The sequence below is a fragment of the Mirounga angustirostris genome, unplaced genomic scaffold, assembly GCF_029215605.1.
Source record: "Mirounga angustirostris isolate CCGP_5_RB_7025 unplaced genomic scaffold, mMirAng1.0.hap1 SCAF_4, whole genome shotgun sequence".
Classification (NCBI taxonomy): Eukaryota; Metazoa; Chordata; class Mammalia; order Carnivora; family Phocidae; genus Mirounga; species Mirounga angustirostris.
In genome coordinates, this window is record NW_026991712.1 from 62168113 (window position 1) to 62187944 (window position 19832).

At 39.9% G+C, this 19832-nt stretch overlaps 1 protein-coding gene across 1 annotated transcript in view; it reads left to right on the forward strand.

Moving 5' to 3' along the window:
* SLCO5A1 (solute carrier organic anion transporter family member 5A1) overlaps positions 1–19832 on the forward strand; it is a 132664-nt gene that overhangs the window by 105228 nt on the left and 7604 nt on the right. The window contains exons 6-7 of the mRNA XM_045896424.3: positions 3882–4080; positions 18614–18773. Coding sequence (XP_045752380.1) covers positions 3882–4080; positions 18614–18773 — 359 coding nt within the window. The remainder of the gene's footprint in view (positions 1–3881; positions 4081–18613; positions 18774–19832) is intronic.

Below are 19832 nucleotides of genomic sequence, written 5' to 3' on the forward strand. Positions count from 1 at the left end.
AGAGGGCGCGAGGAACAGAAACTCAGGGACTGCAGAGCCATCCTGCCAGGACTGTGAAAGGGGCTTGATAGGGAGCAGAAGCTCCAGAGGAATGGAGGCAGTAGGCAGGGTGCTCTCTGGGGACTGAGGGAAGGGATGAGCACGGGCCAGTGAGGTGAATTTGAACTCAGACATGACGAGTGGCAGGTGGGCAGCTTCTGCTGGGAGAGCCCATCGTATATATTTACAGGTTTCCGTTGCTATCTGAAAGTCGAGTGTTCCAATGAAATCTTTCATAAGCTGAAATGGCATAAAGTGGAGAAGCAACTACAAATAATTTATATGGAAAAAAATTTTGAGCATTCCCAGACTCAAGAAACAACCTCTCTTAGGCTTTTCTGATACCTTTGGAACATCTTCCTAACGATGCGCAGACTAAATCAAGATAAAGTACAGTTCAGAGCTGTGGGGCCTGATGCTGAGACACTGGGCGTAGTTGGCAGGGAAGGAGCTTGGCGGGGCCACTTTCACTGCCTCTGTAACCCCTCACTGCAAAACAAATGCTGAATGCTATTTTCACTGGTCACCTTTGTGGGGTTTTTTTCACCCCATAAAAGTGAAAATCTTCTTTGGGTTTATTTTAATTAGCGAACACAAGTACTGAGGTTTTCCATAAATGCGGAAGTGGTGTGATGTGAACTTGGAAAAGCAGGTGATGCCTGTATTTCCCTCTCCCCACAAGGGAGTGGGGAAGTTGGGAAGGACTAGAGAACAGTGTGGTGGTGGGTGGGAAACCAACTTCCAGCCCCTCCATGCTCTGTACAGTCTGGTTTCCCCAGACTCAGGGGCTTTCAGAAAGGACAGTGAGAAGGTTTTACTGTTGTCCCCCATTCCCCTCCCCAATACCATCCCATATGCCTAATATTCTAACAACGGAACATTTGGGTCTCTTACTTAAGCTGGAGTTCTGAGCGATGTACAGATTAGCATCATGAATGGTCAGAATTTCTGTTTGGATAGTGCAGGGGACATCTGGAGCAAATTTTAAGGGGTCTTCCCTCTGATTGATATAACCTCATATTTACTGATGACAAATTTCCTGTTCTTAAGAGTTGAATACCAAGTAGGATGCATAGTCAAGTAAGGTTTATTGCTTTTAAATTAGGACTTGAGCTATGAGCATAGAGATTTGTTTTGTTTGTTACCCCCAGGTCTAGAACAGTGTAAATTGTTCAACTAAAATAAGAATTTCATGGATGTATCACTTTCACTTTAAAGGTAAAGCTTTGCCTATTGATTTGTATAGATAACGTGTACTTTTCCTTAATGATGATGATACTTTATTAACCAGCTCATTTGAGCCCAGAGCTCTGGTCAATTTACCTAAAAGATTCCAGGGACCTGTCGGTTCTAAGAGACATCTGTGGTGATGTGGACAGAGTGCTGGGCTGGGAATCAGAGATCTGTTTCCCTTAGACTCTTCTTTGTGTGTACTACTGGGCTGGTCACTTCTCTGAGCTGTCAATTTCCTCATCTGTAAAAAGGCCCTTACTGATTTTATAAAATCAGGACTCTGGTGAGGATTACAAAATGAACACTGGTTGCCAGGCAAAGCTCAGATTTTAGATTAATCTAATCCTCTGCTCCTTTACGTGGGTTGCTGAACACGCTGGAGCAAACCATTCAACCGTGAGCACTGGTGCAGCTGCAGACTTCTGAAATCTAATATCATCTGGACCCACTGGACTCTCCATTTGCAAAGCCTATTACATATTCTCATTTAGCACTCACTTTGCTTTCCTACAATGATTATTCTAACCCTTGGCTATATTTAAAGTTCTCCATATCCCTTTCCTCTAAGAGTTAGTTTTGTTTTCAGTTATACAGAAAAAAAACCCCCAAAACAAAAAACCACCCAGAAATAAAAACCAAAGCTATATAAAAAAAGAATCTATAGCATGTTATCAATTCTTGAAGTAAAAAAGCATGGAAAAAAGACTAGAGTGAAATATGCCAGAATGTAAGCAGTGGATTTTTGTTCCTTCATACTTCTCTGTGCTTTCCCAGTGTTCTGTTGCAACATGTATTACATAATGTTTGCAAAATGATGTAAAAATAATGAAACAGAAAAGCTACAATTTGAAGAGCTACCACCCACCTGTTGATTTATCCCCCATCCTATTCCCACCCTGAATGAAGGGGTCTCTCTCTCTTTCCCCATCCAGTGCTAATCTGATTATCTGTGCTATTAATTCCATATTCTCTTGACTTCTCAAGGATCTTGCATTGGCATTATTAGATAACCTTTCCCTCCACATTCAACCTCCCATTCCTTTTTAGCCTTTTTGTCTGTATATAAATATGCATAGTCCTCTCCTGTCTTAGCAAACGAATTCCCCAAGCTCTAACTCTACCTTGACCCCACTCTTACTCTAGACCCATATCTGTTTTTCCTTTCATAGCTTAAATTCTAGAAAGAATCTGAATTCTAATTTCTAAATCCTCATCTCAACCCACTGCAGTCTGGCTTCTTCCCTCACAACATCCTTAACATTGCTCTTGCCAAGATCTCTAGTGACATAGTTGTCTCATTTCAGTCTTAACCTTATTTTTCTCTTCATACTTTGTTCAGTACAAATACTGCTACTTCTGTGAAGTCCTCCTTGATTTCTCCCAGGGAAGGCTCAGATGCTTTTGCTTTTTCCCCTGTATTCTCCTTGCCTTTTGTATAATTGTTTTATTGTACTCTGATTTGTGTATTTCTATTTTAGATTATAAGGTTCTTGGGGCAGGCAATACAACTGTTTTTTAGTTTTTTTTTTTAAAAGGCTGTGAAATATAATGCACACAGAAATACATTAATTAAAATTTAGAGCTAATGAATGATCATAAAGTGAACACTTGTGTAACTATTACGTAGGTCATGGCATGGAGTATTTTCAGTAGTCCAGGAGCCCCACCTATTCCCCTGCTCTCTTGGGTTTATGACACTTACTTCCTGGGTTTCCTTCATAGTTGCACTGCCTGGATATGCATTCCTAAACAAATCGCTTAGTTTTAACTGCACTTGAACTTTTTACAAATGCCGTCATGTCATGTGTTCTGTTCTGTTTTGCTTCTCTCGTTGAATATTGTATTTGTATGATCCATCCTCATGGTTGTGTGTTATTATATTCCTTCATATTTCTTGCTGTATAGTGACATTTTGTTACATGAACTTACAACATGCAATGCATCCAGTAATGGACACTTGGTTTATTTCCAGTTTTTGGCTATTATGATGCTTCAAATGTCTTGTAGACTTCTTTTAGTCCCCGTGTGCTTGAGTTTCTTCAGGGTGTAGACCCAGGAATAAAATTACCTGTTACAGGATGCGTACATCGTCAACATCTACAGGATGCATATGATGGCAAACTGTTTCTCAAAGTAGGTTTCACAATTTACATCCCAACCAGCCGTGTAGAGTGCCCATTGCTCTCTATCTTTGCCAACATGTGGTAGTATCGGGCTTCTAAATTTTTATCAACACAAATGGAGTAGAGTAGTATTTTACTATGGTTTTAATCTGTATTTCCCTCTTAGCAATGAGGGTGAACACCTTCATGTGTTTATTGGCCAGCTGGATTTCCTCTTTAGTGAGGGGCCCATTCAAGTTTTGTTCACTTTTTTAGTGGGCTGCTTGTCTTTATTTTATTGCTTTGTAAAAGTCATTTTACATTTTGGATATGAGTCCTTTGAAAAGAAATTATACTATAAAATCATACACATTGAAGATTTATTGATTACAGTATTTTTTATTTTTTTACTTTAAAACTAATAAGTGAGTAGAAACAGAATAATTAGAAAACAGATTATAGTATATGTAACTTCACTTAATCCTGTCCTTCCCTTCTTCTCTCTAGGTGTTATTATTGTCCCCAGTGCTGGTGTTGGTATTGTCCTGGGAGGCTACATTATAAAGAAATTGAAACTTGGTGCAAGAGAATCTGCCAAACTAGCCATGATCTGCAGTGGTGTGTCTTTACTGTGTTTTTCAACCCTATTTATTGTTGGATGTGAAAGTATTAACCTAGGAGGCATAAACATCCCTTATACAACAGGGTAAGTATCTCGAAAGAGCCATTTCATGTTATTCTAATCATGAATGAAGTGCAAAGCCCTATAGTGTTGGTACCCTAGGGTGGAACTAGTGTTCCCCCAACCAGGGAGGTCTCCCGTGCACGTTTCATCTCCCCAAGCTGGAGCGCGCATGCATGGAGGGCAGGGACGATGGTCTCTTCTTTGTCAATGTTCCTTTCAAGCCTCACAGAGTGTTTCCCATAGTATTTTGGTTACAGCAGATGAGGAAATGCTTGTTGGGTTAATGAAAATTGTTCTTTCTTTCTTTTTTTTTTTTAATATTTTATTTATTTATTTGACAGAGAGAGAGACAGTGAGAGAGGGAACACAAGCAGGGGGAGTGGGAGAGGGAGAAGCAGGCCTCCCGCCGAGCAGGAAGCCAGACATGGGGCTCGATCCCAGGACCCTGGGATCATGACCCCAGCTGACGGCAGACGCCTAACGACTGAGCCACCCAGGCGCCCCAGAATTGTTCTTTTTTTAATACATTTTGAATAGACAATACATCCACATAGTTTAAAAACATAAAATTAAATGAAAATACAATGTACACTGAAAAGTCTTGCTCTTACCGAAGTCCTCCGCCTCATTTCTCCAATCAAAGACGAACCAGGTAACCACTTGGATTCATTTCTTGTGCATTCTGCCAATGCTTCTTTCTATAAGAAACTATGAGTATGAAGGGGGGGAAATCGGAGGGGGAGACGAACCATGAGAGACGATGGACTCTGAAAAACAAACTGAGGGTTCTGGAGGGGAGGGGGGTGGGAGGATGGGTTAGCCTGGTGATGGGTATTAAAGAGGGCACGTTCTGCATGGAGCACTGGGTGTTATATGCAAACAATGAATCATGGAACACTACATCTAAAACTAATGATGTAATGTATGGGGATTAACATAACAATAAAAAATTTTAAAAAAAGAAACTATGAGTATGTATTTAAAATCTTCCCTGTTTTATATCCAAAAGGTAGCATTCATACGTACTTTTCCCACCTTAAAAAAATGTAACAATATAGCTTGGAGATCTTTCTGTGCCAATAATAATAATAATACAAAGCATAGCTAACCCTTATATTGACACTCTTCTAATGCTTTACATATATTAACTCATTAATCCTCATGACAACCCTATCAGGTAGGTTCTATTATTATCTTGATTTTATAGATGGCAAAACTGAGGTACAGAACACACATACTGGTGGTATGCTGATAATATGTAACACACGGCTAAGAAAAAAGTTCCCATCTGTAGCATTTGCCAATTTCGGAGGTGTAAATATCCCCACCATGGCTGATTTCAAGCTAACAACGTGAAGATACTGAACACCAAGCTGGGAGGAGATGCCCAGTCACGTACCATTATATAATATTTCTCTCATACAGGTATTTAGACCTAAATAGCCTAGTCAAGACATAGGTAACAGTATAGTAAAATAACTAGGAGGTGATGAATTGAGTATTTATTATCTTTGAAATAGTTATTTAATTATAAGTTTATGGAATTTAATTTTTAATAATTGCTGTGCTAAACAAACAGTTGACAAAATCCTTGAAAATTGAGGATTTTGTGACCCAGGGTGACTATGCTGCATGTTACATAGAACTTAATCCAGACTTAACCCCAAACAATTCAGAGTCCATGCTTTTAAGCACACCTTAAAAAAAAAAAAAAGTTTATTCATTTATTTGAGAGAGAGAGAGAGCATGAGAGGGGGTCTGGTTGGGTCAGAGAGAGAAGCAGACTCCCTGATGAGCAGGGAACCTGATTTGGAACTTGATCCTGGAACTCCGGGATCAGGACTTGAATTGAAGGCAGTCGTTCAACCAACTGAGCCACCCAGGTGCCCTAAGCACTCCTTTTAAAAATTTTTTTTTAATTTTATTTAAATTCAATTAATTAACATATAGTGTAATATTAGTTTCAGAGGTAGAGTTCAGTGATTCATCAGTTGCATATAACACCCAGTGCTCATTACATTACATGCCCTTTTTAATGCCCATCACCCACCTATCCCTTCCTCCGCCCCCCTCCCCTCTAGCAACCCTGTTTGTTTCCTGTGATTAAGAGTCTGTCATGGTTTGTCTCCCTCTCTGATTTCGTCCTATTTTATTTTTCCCTCCCTTCCCCTATGATCCTCTGTTTTGTTTCTTAAATTCCACATATGAGTGAAATCATATGGTTTTTGTCTTTCTCTGATTGACTTATTTCGCTTAGTATAATACCCTCTGGCTCCATTCATGTCGTTGCAAATGGTAAGATTTCATTTTTTTGATGGCTGAGTAATATTCCATTGTGTATATATATATCACATCTTCTTTATCCTTTCATCTGTTGATGGACATCTGGGCTCTTTCCATAGTTTGGCTATTGTGGACATTGCTTTAAACACTCCTTTTAACTGCCTGTAACATTCCATTTAATTCTATTTGTAAGTTAACCAGTCCCCATTTGAAAGGCAGTTTCCCATCTTTAGTCGTTAAAAATCATGCTGCAATAAATAACTTCATGCATATGTCACTTCTCCTGTGTGCCATGTATCTGTAGGATAAATTTCCAGAAATGAGATTGCAATGAGTTTTGCCAAATTTACTCCCCAGGTGTTGTATTAATTTGCCCCTTCACCAGCAGTGGATCTGAGGATCAATTTCCTACATGCTTTCTAAAAGAAGGTGGAAAATTCTTCTTGGAGTGTTAAGAAAACCATAACTTTTATACATTTGGGTTTGTTAGGATCTGCTCATTGGACAGAACTCCAGTGCCTAGATTTTGGTGTTTGCTGTCAACAAGCAGTTTCCTTTTGCTTTTTAGTGGAGTTTTATCTTATAAAATATTCCACTTGAAATTTGAAAAAGAAAAGCTTTAATTTCACTTAGCCAACCTAGAACATCAGGGGGGAAAAAAAAAAAGAGGAACTGCCAATCAGAGCTTATGTAGATGACAGAATATGGTCACTTGTGTCAAGAATCTTTTTTTCATCAGTAGATGTGTGTCTGGGTAATGCATGTACTGATACATAGCTTCTTTTAGTGCCTAATAGAATGGCATAGGAAATAATGTGTTTAAAAATTTAAGGGCAGTATAGACTAGGAGCCCAGATTCCTGAGTTAAATCTGATTTTGCATCTTCACGCTGCTTGGCCACTTACTTAACTGTAAGCCTCAGTATCCTCATCTGTAAAATAGGGTGATGATAATAGTGTCTTAGTCCCCCTTCGGGCTACTGAAATAGAATAGTATAGACTGGGTGGCTTAGAAACAACAGAAGTTTATTACTCACAGTTCTGCAGTTGAGGATCAAAGGACCTGCAGATTTGGTGTCTTGTGAGGCTCCACTTCCTGGTTCATAAGTGGCCATCTTTTTCCCTGTGTCCTCACGTGGTGGCAGGGGTGAGGCATCTCTCTAGAGTTCCTCTTATAAAGGGCACCGATCCCATTCATGAGGGCTCCACCCTCATGACCTAATCACTTCCCAAAGGCCCAGCCTCCAAATACCATCACACTGGGGGTTCGTTTTCAACCTATGGATGTTGCAGGGACCCAAATATTTAGTCTATAGCAATAAGAATCACTTGAGAAGCTTCAGGCAAGGATAGTATGAGTAATGTGTAAAGCTCTCAGCTCGATGCCTGGCCAACAGTAAGTGCTCACTGAAAGTTAGCTCTTGTTATCAGTCATCACTAATAAATTAAGAATAATTTCCACTTCTATCGAATTATTTTTATTACAGTTGGAAAACAAATAGGATTAAGAAGTTAGAAGCAAAAAACCAACAGTTTCCTGACCAATCCTGCTTCCTGGGGCAATAATTTTAAATTCTTCTTAGCTGTCTCTTCTGGTATTCACCTCTATATTTTTAAGACATAATGTATAAATTAACCAAACTGGGACATTATTTATGACTTCCTATCTTAGTAAATGAGGAGTGCAGCTTTCTTTTCATATATTGTGGTCAAATCCTTCTTTGATATTTCTTGTGTTTGATTATGACAGTGTTATTAACTGCTGAGACACAAGTAGTGTGTCATGAGGAGATTTCCTCTTTTGTACAGCATTGATTTTCCTGGAATTTGTGATTGTCTTATTTTCATTATCTTTGTTTTCTCTGAATGTGTGTCTGGCTTCCCATACTCTCTGAGGGCTCAAAAGATCTCACTGTGATGTTTCACCTGTCTGATGAACTCACGATTCCACTTTCCAGCCCTTGGAGTCTTCTAAATCGGAGCCCCGGTGCCCATGCTCTAATCTGGACACAATGCTCTCTGGTCCTGCTGCCCAGCTGTCACCTTTGTTCTCTGGGCTCCGTGGATGCCTCTTTTTTGGCTCCTCCCTCATTTTGTGAGAGAACATCCTCCAGTAGCTAGAAGAAGGCTACACAGGCTGTCACTTTTTTGTTTTTGAAGATTTTCCATGAAATAGCTTTAAAAAACTATCATATTTGACTGTCAACTTGAATGGGTAAAGAATTTTAGATTGGATGAATCATTTTCACTCAGAATTTTGAAGTTATTACTCCATTATCATCTGATTTTTCATGCTGTTTGTGGGAAGTCTGGCCTTTCTTTTTGCCAGTCTTTCATATCTGCCCTATTTTTCCTTTCTAGGAGCTTCCGATTTATGCCTGGTATTCCTGAATTTCACCATGATATATACTTTGGAATTTTTTTCCCCCCTCTCCTGAGCACTTAGCTTTATTGTCTGGAAACTGTGTCCTTTAGTTCCATTTTTTTTTTTAATTTAAATTTTGTTATTTTTTTTCTCACCGCTTTTTCTCTTCTCTCTCCTTCATTGGTCCTCTACTTATTCTTTATCATCTATTTTATCTCATTTTTTGTCCTACTTTTTGGAAAGGTTTCTTCAGCTTTATTTTTTCAGTCTTCTGCTGAATCTTTATTTTGGATATTGTATTTTTAATTTCCACATTTTGTTGTTGTTGATTTTTGATGGTTTCTTGCTTCTAGTCCTCTTGCTTCATGGGTGGAATATCTTCAGTTACTTCTCCAGCATGATTGAGAGTTTCTTTTCCTTCCTGAATTGTCTATGTCCTCTGAATACCTGCTGTCTATTTATTTTGCTGTCTCAATTATGTTGGAAATTTCCCTTACATTTTGGTGATCCTTAGCTTTCTCTTAGTGTTGAAGAACACGAATTTAAGAAGCTGAGTAGGTGCTCTGTGTCTGATGGCAGAGCTTGTCATTTGGTTGATCTCCCTGTCGGGTAACGAGAGGGCTGGAACTGGCATTTTCATTGGGGTGCTAGGTGTCAGAACCCAAGGTCTTACCTCTGGGGTGCTTTGGCTCCTCAGGAGCAGGATTCTCCTGTCTCTTGGCTGTGGCTGTATTGGGGTGGGTTCAGGGTTGTTAGCCTACCTGCTGTCATTCTAGAGCTGGGAGTGTGGGCTGGTGATGGGAAAGAGCCCGGGTCCTTCTGTTCATTCTGTAGAGTTTTACCTAATTCCCCTGCCACCATTCTAGCATCTCACCAAAGGGCTCCTTTATGTGTGATGCTCTTAAGTCCAGAGCCTTTGGTTCATTTTCTCCAGAAAATAGAGAGGTGGAGGGAAGAGTAGTCATCCATTATCTAGGGTGGGGATGGGCATCTGCTTAAAACTGTATCATATTTGGACCACACTATTTCTTGTGTTGTCTGTCCTTGAGTTCAAACGGCCTGTTCTTTCCCTGACTACTGGCCTTTCCCATGCTCATGTATATTTTTTAAGTTTTCAACATCTACTTTGTTTTATTGAGTTCTTCTTTTTCCATAATCTTGCTTCAGTTGGACTAGTGGCTCTCTAGGCATAATTTATATCCTGGAACTTCCTTTCATAGATCTCAATTGTCTCCACTAATTTTTGTTTGTTTATTTATTTGTTAACTCCTTGTTTTGCTAGAGAAAAATACCCAAATACCGTCAGAGGAAAGAGTACTTGGGAGTAAAATTTTCTGAGCCTGTCAGTGTATTAGTGTCTTTATTCTTCTCTCACTTAAAGGATAGTTTGAGTGGACATAGAATTATAGGTTAAAAATTACCTGTCTGAGAACTTTGAAACCATATCTAATGTTGCTGATAAGAAATTTAACTCCAGTCCTAGCTCTCATTTGTCTGTGGCCAACTTTATTTGGAAGTTTTTAGGAAATTTTTTATTCAAGGTGCTCTGAGATTTCATAAGGAATGCTTTCCCCTCTGATTTTGTCTTAGCTGGGCCCTTCCAGTGTCACTTTCTCAGAGAGGCTGCCCCTCCCTGCCCAATTGAAGGGAGCCCACTCTCCCCTCATTCTTTTTTTAAAAGATTTTATTTATTTATTTTTGCGAGGGAGAGAGAAGGAGGGAGGGAGAGAGAGGGAGCACGAGTGAGGGGGAGGGGCAGAGGGAGAAGCAGGCTCCTTGCTGAATAGGGAGCCCGATGCGGGGCTGGATCCCAGGACCCTGGGATCGTGACCTGAGCCGAAGGCAGATGCTTAACCGACTGAGCCACCCAGGCACCCTCTTCCCTCATTCTTTATCTCATCACTCCTCCTTAGTCTCCTCATAGCACTTATCATTAGTTGAAATTACCTCATTTAATTATTTCCTCTGCTCATGCCTCCTGTTTCTAAAATATGAGCTCCTCAAGAACAATTACGATAGTGGTCTCCATAATAGTTGCATCCCCATCATCTGAAGCAATTCAGGACGTTTGTTGTATGAAGGAAGGAATGGATGAATGAATGTCTTGGCCCAGGGCTTTGTTCATTCATTATGTTAGGCACCCTCTGATCCATCTTAATATAACATGTCTATCTTCTTGATCCCAGAGAAGTTTTCTTCTGCTATAGCTTTACTCACTTTCTCCGTTTTCCATGCGCTCATCAGGACTCCTGCTAATCCGATGTTGGAACTAACAGACTGGTTGCCTGTATGTGTAGTTTGTTCTCTCATATTTCCTATGTCCTTTGCTATGAGAGATTCCTCCATACTTTGTTTTCCATTCTTTATGTAAAATTTTTGTTATTTCAAGAATAACTTGGGCGCCTGGGTGGCTCAGTTGGTTAAGCGACTGCCTTCGGCTCAGGTCATGATCCTGGAGTCCCTGGATCGAGTCCCGCATCGGGCTCCCTGCTCGGTGGGGAGCCTGCTTCTCCCTCTCCCGCTCCCCCTGCTTGTGTTCCCTCTCTCGCTGTGTCTTTCTCTGTCAAATAAATAAATAAAATCTTTAAAAAAAAAAAAAGAATAACTTTTTTCTTTGTTGTATTCTGAGTATTCCCTTTTCATAACATTCTGATGTCTTTTTATTTATTTTATTTTATTTTATTTTTTTAAGATTTTATTTATTTATTTGACAGAGAGAGACACAGCGAGAGAGGGAACACAAGCAGGGGGAGGGGGAGAGGGAGAAGCAGGCTCCCCGCAGAGCAGGGAGCCCGATGTGGGACTCAATCCCGGGACTCCAGGACCATGACCTGAGCCGAAGGCAGTCGCTTAACCGACTGAGCCACCCAGGCGCCCTCTGATGTCTTTTTAAGGAGTAATATCTTCTCAGATCTGTGTATATAATTAGATTTTTTTTCTTTACCTTGTTTTTATGTCTCACATTTTGCCATTTGATGTTAAGGGTCAGTTTTTCTGTTTATTCTGGGCTTTACAGGTTGACAAGACTCAGTCTAACACCTTTCAGGTTATGTGCCCCACCCTCACCCCCATACAAAAATGAGGGAGTTTTATTCTCATTTGTCAACATCTAGAGTAGAAGCTTGATATTTTAATTTCTTCCAATCTCTTTAGAGAAGAGCTTTCCAGAGACTGTCTGGGCTCTGATGTGGGGGTGGAGGTGAGTGAATATGAGAAAGGAAGGGCCCACCGATACAATTTTCTCTCCCTCAAACCTCAGCTTGATCCTCACCTTTGGCTTCTGCCACATCTGATGACTTTAAGCTCAGAACCTTGTGGAGCCTTGCGGAGGGTGCATGGGGCAGGTTGGCTCTTCTCCAAGGTGGGATCTGCTCATCACATAAACTTAGGCCTATCCACTTGCTATTTTCATGAAGTTTGGTGTCACTCTTTCCATTCCTCTTTGCTAGCTTTATTCCTTTTAATCTTACTTGCTTTAATTTTAAGTGCATACTCAGCAGGGAGGGAAGGCAGACTCATTGTCTTACCTGCTTTTAAACTGCAAGTCCCCTCAAGACTTTAAAGCCCTTGCTTAGCACCATATCTGTCTTGCCAATCCTGAATCAACTGATTCTGGACTCTCCAGCATTATGGGCAAAAATTATATAATTGTGCTGATTGGCTCCATTACAAATTTATGAGTTCCAATCTTAGCAGGCCCTCATCTTTGCTGAGCAATCCATTTCTTGGCCCTACTCAGCTTCCTTTCCTATGTCCCATGATGGTTGCATTTTTAAAAATTCTTTTCTTCAAGTATTTTATCTTAGTCTTGTTTTTCTTGTTGGGCATCCCAGGTTCTGTGTTAGTGAGAAAACAGAGGTCCCAAGAAAGAACTTCTTGACCTCCTCTCCCCTCTCCCCCCAAACTCCTTTGTCAAAGATGGTTTTATTTTCAAAGAAAAGTACCAGAGCCATCAATTTTTTAGCTGTGTGACCTTGCAAGAAAATCGCTGAATATTGTTGAGTATTGGTTTCCTCATTGTTAAATTGGTGATAATGTCAGTCACACCTGGTTACAAGCATAATTAAAGTAAAACACATGTTTTACCTGCAGAAGGGTAAAAAATGAGAAGTCAGCGTCTCTTTCCTCCATCCTCAACCTCCAGTTTGAAGCATTCTAACATTTTAAATAAATGTTTGTAGTTTTGATTTTGAGGATTGTATTAGGGAAGTTTTCTGATATTTCCTAGCACAGTGTCCAGCATGTAGTACGTGCTGAAAAAGTTAGTTTCTTGTCTCTTCTCCCTTCTCTTCTAGATCATACAAAGCTTTTCTTCTTTAAACTCCCTTTTCTTCTTTAAAAGACGAATGAATGTCTGACATCTACCTCTGTACAGGGATGTTATTCATCTAGTGATGCTGAACTTGTAAGAACTTGGTGAAAATAAATGTCTTACTTATCTAAATCCATGATTTATGGTATACTTCTTCTCATTTAACTGTATTCAATGAAGTAAAACTTGATTAGGTGTGCTTTAGCCTGCTTCAAGGATCCATTCATTCCAGTATTTGCAACCTGACTTCATCAGAGTTTATAAATTAGCAAAATAAAAAAACCCAGTTTCCTTGGAGAATTCCTCTAGCTTCCAAAATACTTCTAGGAAGGGCACCTGGGTGGCTCAGTTGGTTAAGCGACTGCCTTCGGCTCAGGTCATGATCCTGGAGTCCCGGGATCGAGTCCCGCATCGGGATCCCTGCTCAGCGGTGAGCCTGCTTCTCCCTCTGACCCTCTCCCCTCTCATGCTGTTTCTCTGTCTCTCTCTTTCTCTCAAATAAATAAATAAAATCTTAAAAAAAAATACTTCTAGGAAGATAGTATACTAATATTAGATAGTATACTAAAATTGAATTCGTATAAACACTTTTGGGAGGTGTAGATGCACAGGCTTGGCACTTTTAGAGTGGTGGTTCTATTTGTGTGAAGAATAAGGGGACCCTTTCTCCCAGCAAGGTGTGGGCTACATTTCAGCCTCTCCTTGCTCTTTTGGCTGGGTGCTCTTGTGCACTGTACAACCTGCTCATCAGTATGAGTTGGCCTGTTAAGGAAAAACTGTTTTCGTTCTGTATGATTTTGAGGCTTGCATATGGGATTTTTTTTTTCCTTCTTTAAAGCCAATAGAGAGAGAGATAAAGGGAGTGGCGGTAAAGAAGGGAGTCTTCGTGAGGCATCTGTTTGGCTCAGGTATGGTAGTGGGCACTGGTTTATGTATATCTTTTATATATAATGCTTACAACATTACTGCGTGTATTATTGCCCACACGTTTTAATTAAAGAAACTGGGCTTAGAGATGAAGTGATTGGCCCAACGTCATCAGTTAATAAGGAGTAGAACTGAAGGAAACCCAGATTATCTATTTCAGAGTTTATGTTCTTCCTGAAAACAAAACCCAGGTGCCGTTTTACATTATGTATTTCATATAGACACAGCCCTAAGTCACACACCACCTCCTGACCGAGAGGGCCACAGAGACTGCCTCTGTTTCTGCCAGTGGTGCCCATTTCCTCATATTTGGTGCAGCTAAGTTACAGGCATAGTGCTGTGTTCTGAACACCCACTGCTTTTACCCAATGGCTCTCAGGTCACCCTGGATTTTCACCAAGGTCTTGCCACGTGCTAGCTGTGTGAGTATGGGCACATTCGTTAACCTTTTTGTGCTTGGTTTCCACATCTTTACGGTGAAGATACCGATAGATACTATCTTGTTGAACTGCTGTGAGAATCGAACAACGTACTCAGCGCATTCCTTACCCGCTGTGCCTCTATTCCCTCATCATTAAGATGGGTTAGAAACAGTACCAATCTCTCAGAAATATAGAAAGGATAAAATAGGATAAAACCCATACATAATAAGCAATTGATAAATAACTATTTAAAATGGTATTTTTTTTCTCAATTGAAATAAGAGAAAGAAACTCAGAAATATTAAATAACTTGCTGAGTCACACAGTCAGAAAATGGTAGAACTAGAATTTGAACCCAGGTTTCTCTGATTCTGAATGCAATGTTTTTCATTTTTAAAATATTCTGAAAGAAGAAAAAAAAACACAAAGAAGCAAGCACAGTAAATAAGTCATCTCCATTTATTAAAGCTTGTCTGAGAAGCTCCAGGTTCACCAGCAGGGTGAATCTTCATGGCGATCCATCACTGAATTAGTCTCAAGTGCTCAAGAGGCACCTGAATACCTGATATGGGATAGGATTGAGATGTTTTAGAAAGATGAACTTTTCCTATTGAGCTAAAATGGAGTCAGTCTTTTTGCAGAATGAACCTGACATGTTGTTAGTCGTTCCCCTAGCAAATTCAGATCTTACAGCCAAGATGTGGAAACAACCTATGCATCCATCGACAGATGAATGGATAAAGAGAATGTAGTGTATACATACAATGGAATACGATTCGGCCTTAAAAAAGAAAGAAATTTTGCAATATGGGATGAATGGATGAGCCCTGATGCTAGGTTAAATAAGCCAGTTACAGAATGACAGATACAGAATGGTTCATTTATATGAGGTATCTAAAATAGTTAAGGTGGAATGGTGGCTTGAGGAAGTGGGAAATGGGGAGTTACTAATCAATGGTCATCAAGTTTCAGTCAACCAAGATGAATAAGCTCTAGGGATCTGCTGTATACCACTGTATTGTACACTTAAAATTTGGTAAGAGGGTAGATCTCATGTTAAGTGTTCTAACCACAATACAATAAAATTGAAAAAAATTCAGATTTGAGAATCTGATGATTTTTCATAATGAAAGATCCTAGGCACTCTGGTTAATATCCTGGCTCATTCCCAACTCAAGTAATTATATTCCCAGCACCCACTATTACCCTGCAGCTTTTTGTTTGTTTATTTTGTTTTGTATTTTCTCTCTCTCTTTTTTTTTTTTTTAAAGAAGGGGAGGGGAGCTTGAAGGGCAGAGGGAGAGAGAGAATCTCAAGCAGGTTCCACACCCAGCACAGTATCTGATGTGGGGCTCAATCTCACAACCCTTAGATCATGGCCTGAGCCAAATCAAGAGTCGGACGCTTAACCAACTGAGCCACCCAGGCGCCCCTCCCTGCAGTTGTAATTATGAAGTGTGTTTTGCTTCCCCTGTGTGTCTGTATTTCACACAGGCATGTCAGAACCATCTCATAGCTGTAAGAGTCAGGATTTACTGGGAACACTGTGGCTTAAATACGATTTTATATAAACACATTACATAATGTGAGTTCTTTGCCCTTTACCTTTTTACCTTTTCTTCAAGTAATTTTTAAAAATGGGGTTAAATCTGATGTCCATGTACAGAATTGTTCAATGGTACTGAGTCTTGATTAATCATTTAATAATGCTAGCTTTATTATCTTTCATTTATCAAGTGTCATCTCTTTGAACTTAAAACTAAGATCTATTATATCATCTTCTGGTTGAAATTACATCTGACTTGAATTACTGGGCCAGAACTTTTCCAGGGATGATTTCTTGAGCTGTGAAGTGACGAGGAAGCATTTTCTCAGTTTTCTGTGTTTGGCAGGGACTGTTGGATGGAGTGATCCACCAATTTCAACCAAGTCCACAATCTCAGAGATTGGATTTTTCCCTGAAGTTACTTGTCTCAATATGGTTTTATTGACCCAAAGTGCTAACACTACAGAAATTGAATATAGCCTGTTAATTCAGACCTTTGCTGCAACTTTCCCAAAATGCACTTCATCCTCTTTGTCAACACTCCTGCTCCTGCCACATGGTGTATTTAGATATACTCTACTACCAGCTCTCCTGGTCACCTAGCATTTCTGGCCACATCATTTCTAAATTCTTTAATGAAACCATTCATCTCCTCTTCTGTGTCTCACAGACAGCTTAACCTACAGAGTTTTCTCCCATTGTTTAAAGCTTTCTGTTCCATTCAGGATCTTTTATTTATTATAGACATTACTAATTTTAAAAGAAATTCCTAAAAAGTAGAGGACAAACAGTTTATAAGAGATGTTAGGTATGTGTGTCTCTGGATTATCCTAGCTACTTTTATTAATAGGCTTACAGTTCATTTCTAGATATATGTATATGATTCAATTTATTTTTGGCTCTTACTAGCTTTGTGAACTTTGACAGTATCTATCCTCTCCAATATTCAATTTTCTCATCTAAAAGATGAAAGCACAGTCATAATAATTTTAATTCTCATGAGGAATAAATGAGGTAATTTATATAGAGATCTCAGTGCACAATTCCTGGAGTAAAAATAGGGCTCCGTAAATGTTAGTTTTAAATGATAACAATGATTATGATGATAATAATAATAATTATAAACCTGAAATTGAACAACTATATATAGCCAGGGAAGCATTTTAATATGAAGCCAAGAATTTAAGTGGAATCAAAAAGAAACATTCTAATTGAAGTCTTCTTGAAGGTTGAGATAAATTGATAGTGATTAAGATATTATGAGAAAGATATCAATTTTTTCTAGTTGATTAGTATATTTTGCTAAAAAGGTATCTGCTACATGAATCATATTCTTTTAATCCATGTGACTTGAGCATAAGATGCATGGATACCCACTTGTCATGTTTCTTAATAGGGAGACACTTAAGGGGAGGCAGAAAGATGGTTAGGGGGCTCCTCTTTGATTTACAATGACCTTCAGAAGTATGTCAGATGGGAACGTCCAAGTATTCTTTAGGTCTTTGAGTGGTGTGATTTGACATACTTTGTGTGCGTGTGTGTGTGTGTGCATGCGCGCACGCACGTGCCCGTGCACACGTGCACAAGACAGAGTGAGACAGAGGCAGAGACAGAGAGACAGAGACAGAGAGAGACATTTGAGAGCAATTGTGTCCTGAGACATTTGAGAGCAACTGTGTCCTTACCCAGCTGTCATGGCCCCATGGTGGACATTATAACTTATGTTAAACCATGGTCTGTTTGATTATTATATATTACTTTAAGTAAACATACCACTTGCTGGTTTTAAAGAAAAAGAAACTATGAGAGATGGGATGACATGCCCCGCAATCATTCCCGCAATCACCGAGGCTTCAGGAAAACCAGCCACAGGGAAACCAAATGAACAAAAAAGGGAAAAGGAGCAAGCTTGCCACCCAATCTTTATTAAATCAATTGCTTCTGCTCTTCTTTGAAAATCACTTCTGACTCAGTTTCTAGAGTCCCATATCTTTCTTTGATAATTTATTCCAGAACAATTAAAGTTTTTGGTCAGAGGAACCTGTGTTGACAACTGTGATGGATGGATTTTGTTTGTGCCCTCCTAATGGTGTTATTGATCTGGCACAGAAAGGTAGTTCCTCTCTTTTATAGTTAAAGAAATCGAGGCCTGGATTTGTTAAGACGGAGAGCTTAATGTCTATCATAAGTGAGTAGTGGTTAGAACTGCTGAGCCCAGATCTGTAGCACCAAGATGGAAGGTAGATTTAAGACATGATAGATAATTTCATACGGAAGTCTTGAATTTATAGTACCGGAAGATTGAAACATGTTTTTTTTTTTTTTTTAAAGATTTTATTTATTTATTTGACAGAGAGAGACACAGCGAGAGAGGGAACACAAGCAGGGGGAGTGGGAGAGGGAGAAGCAGGCCTCCCGTGGAGCAGGGAGCCCGATGTGGGACTCGATCCCAGGACCCTGGGATCATGACCTGAGCCGAAGGCAGAGGCTTAACCGACTGAGCCACCCAGGCGCCCCTGAAACATGTTTTTTTATGCTTTGTTTAAAAGTCATGAAAATTATCCAAGGTGGTTACTTTACAGTACCATAGCTTTGATTTAATGGGACTAGCTTCTCTAAACTGGACAAATTACTTAACATCGAGAACTTTAGAGTTTTATTTTAGTAAATGTTACTCATGACCTGCTTTTTTCTCTCTAGACCTTCTCTTACCATGCCCCACAGGAACCTGACAGGAAGCTGCAATGTTAATTGTGGTTGTAAAATACATGAGTATGAGCCAGTCTGTGGATCAGATGGAATTACATACTTTAACCCTTGTCTGGCTGGCTGTGTTAACAGTGGTAATCTTAGCACTGGGGTGAGTACATTTCACAAGTTCTGGTACTGTTGTTGATCCAACATCCTGTGACAAGGACATGTTAGGATTCATATGCTAACATGTGGCTTCAGTCCCTCTTTTCAAGAAACTTCAAATAACCTACAAAATACATCCTGACAAAGAGCCAGAGGAAAGAGAATTATGCAATGCTATCGTTTTTTCCCCCCAGGGACGATTGCAGAATGTGGGTGCAGTGATTTAGTTCCACATCAGCCCTCTCCCACTTTACATTCTGTGCCAACTCAGTGAAACGTGATAGGGTTGAGGGCTGGGCCTCCCATTTCTTGCTCTGCCAGGGCCCTTGTGATGTATTTGAAGGTCAAGATGACCACATTTTGGTGCCGATAGAAGAGAATAGGAGAGCACCTTCCCTGATCAGAGTCTGTGAAGATGAGCAATGGCCATTTTTCATAGACTATCAGTTCAAGCTCACCCTTTCCTTCCTTCCCTCCTTCCTTTCTTCCCTTCTTCCTCCCTCCCTCCCTCTCTCTCCCTCTCTCTGTCTTTCTTTCTTTCTTTCTATCTTTCAACTTTCAGAGTAAAGATATTTCTGTCAGTTCAAGAATAGGCTATTTTGAGAATTCCCTTCCCTGTGAATTATAAATAGGCTGTAATACTGTGGGAGGTTTTCATATTCTACTCAGTTCTTTACTGAGCCTGGTCTCATTCTTTGCATAAGAACAGATTGTAGGAGGCTGCTTTAATTAAAAAGGTTAAGGTGCATTGGCTTGTACTGTGTAGGTGTTAAGGGATTAGACCGTTGACTGTATGTTTTGGGATTGTCATTTGATTTCTGAGTTTTAAGCTATACTGATAAATTGAGAAATCCTGTTGCTGGCTACCCATTATATAATTGGGGTCACCACCCACACCAGTGTGTGACCAAGTTGGAAGAGACAACAAGATCTGTTCTTAGTGGCTAAGTCCTTCCCCGGGAGTGACCAACCAAGTCCTCTAATGCACAGCCCTCATTCCTAAAAAGAGGCCAGCAGTCCCTGGAGGACAGAAGGCCAAATGGCACCCCATCCTTATATTTGT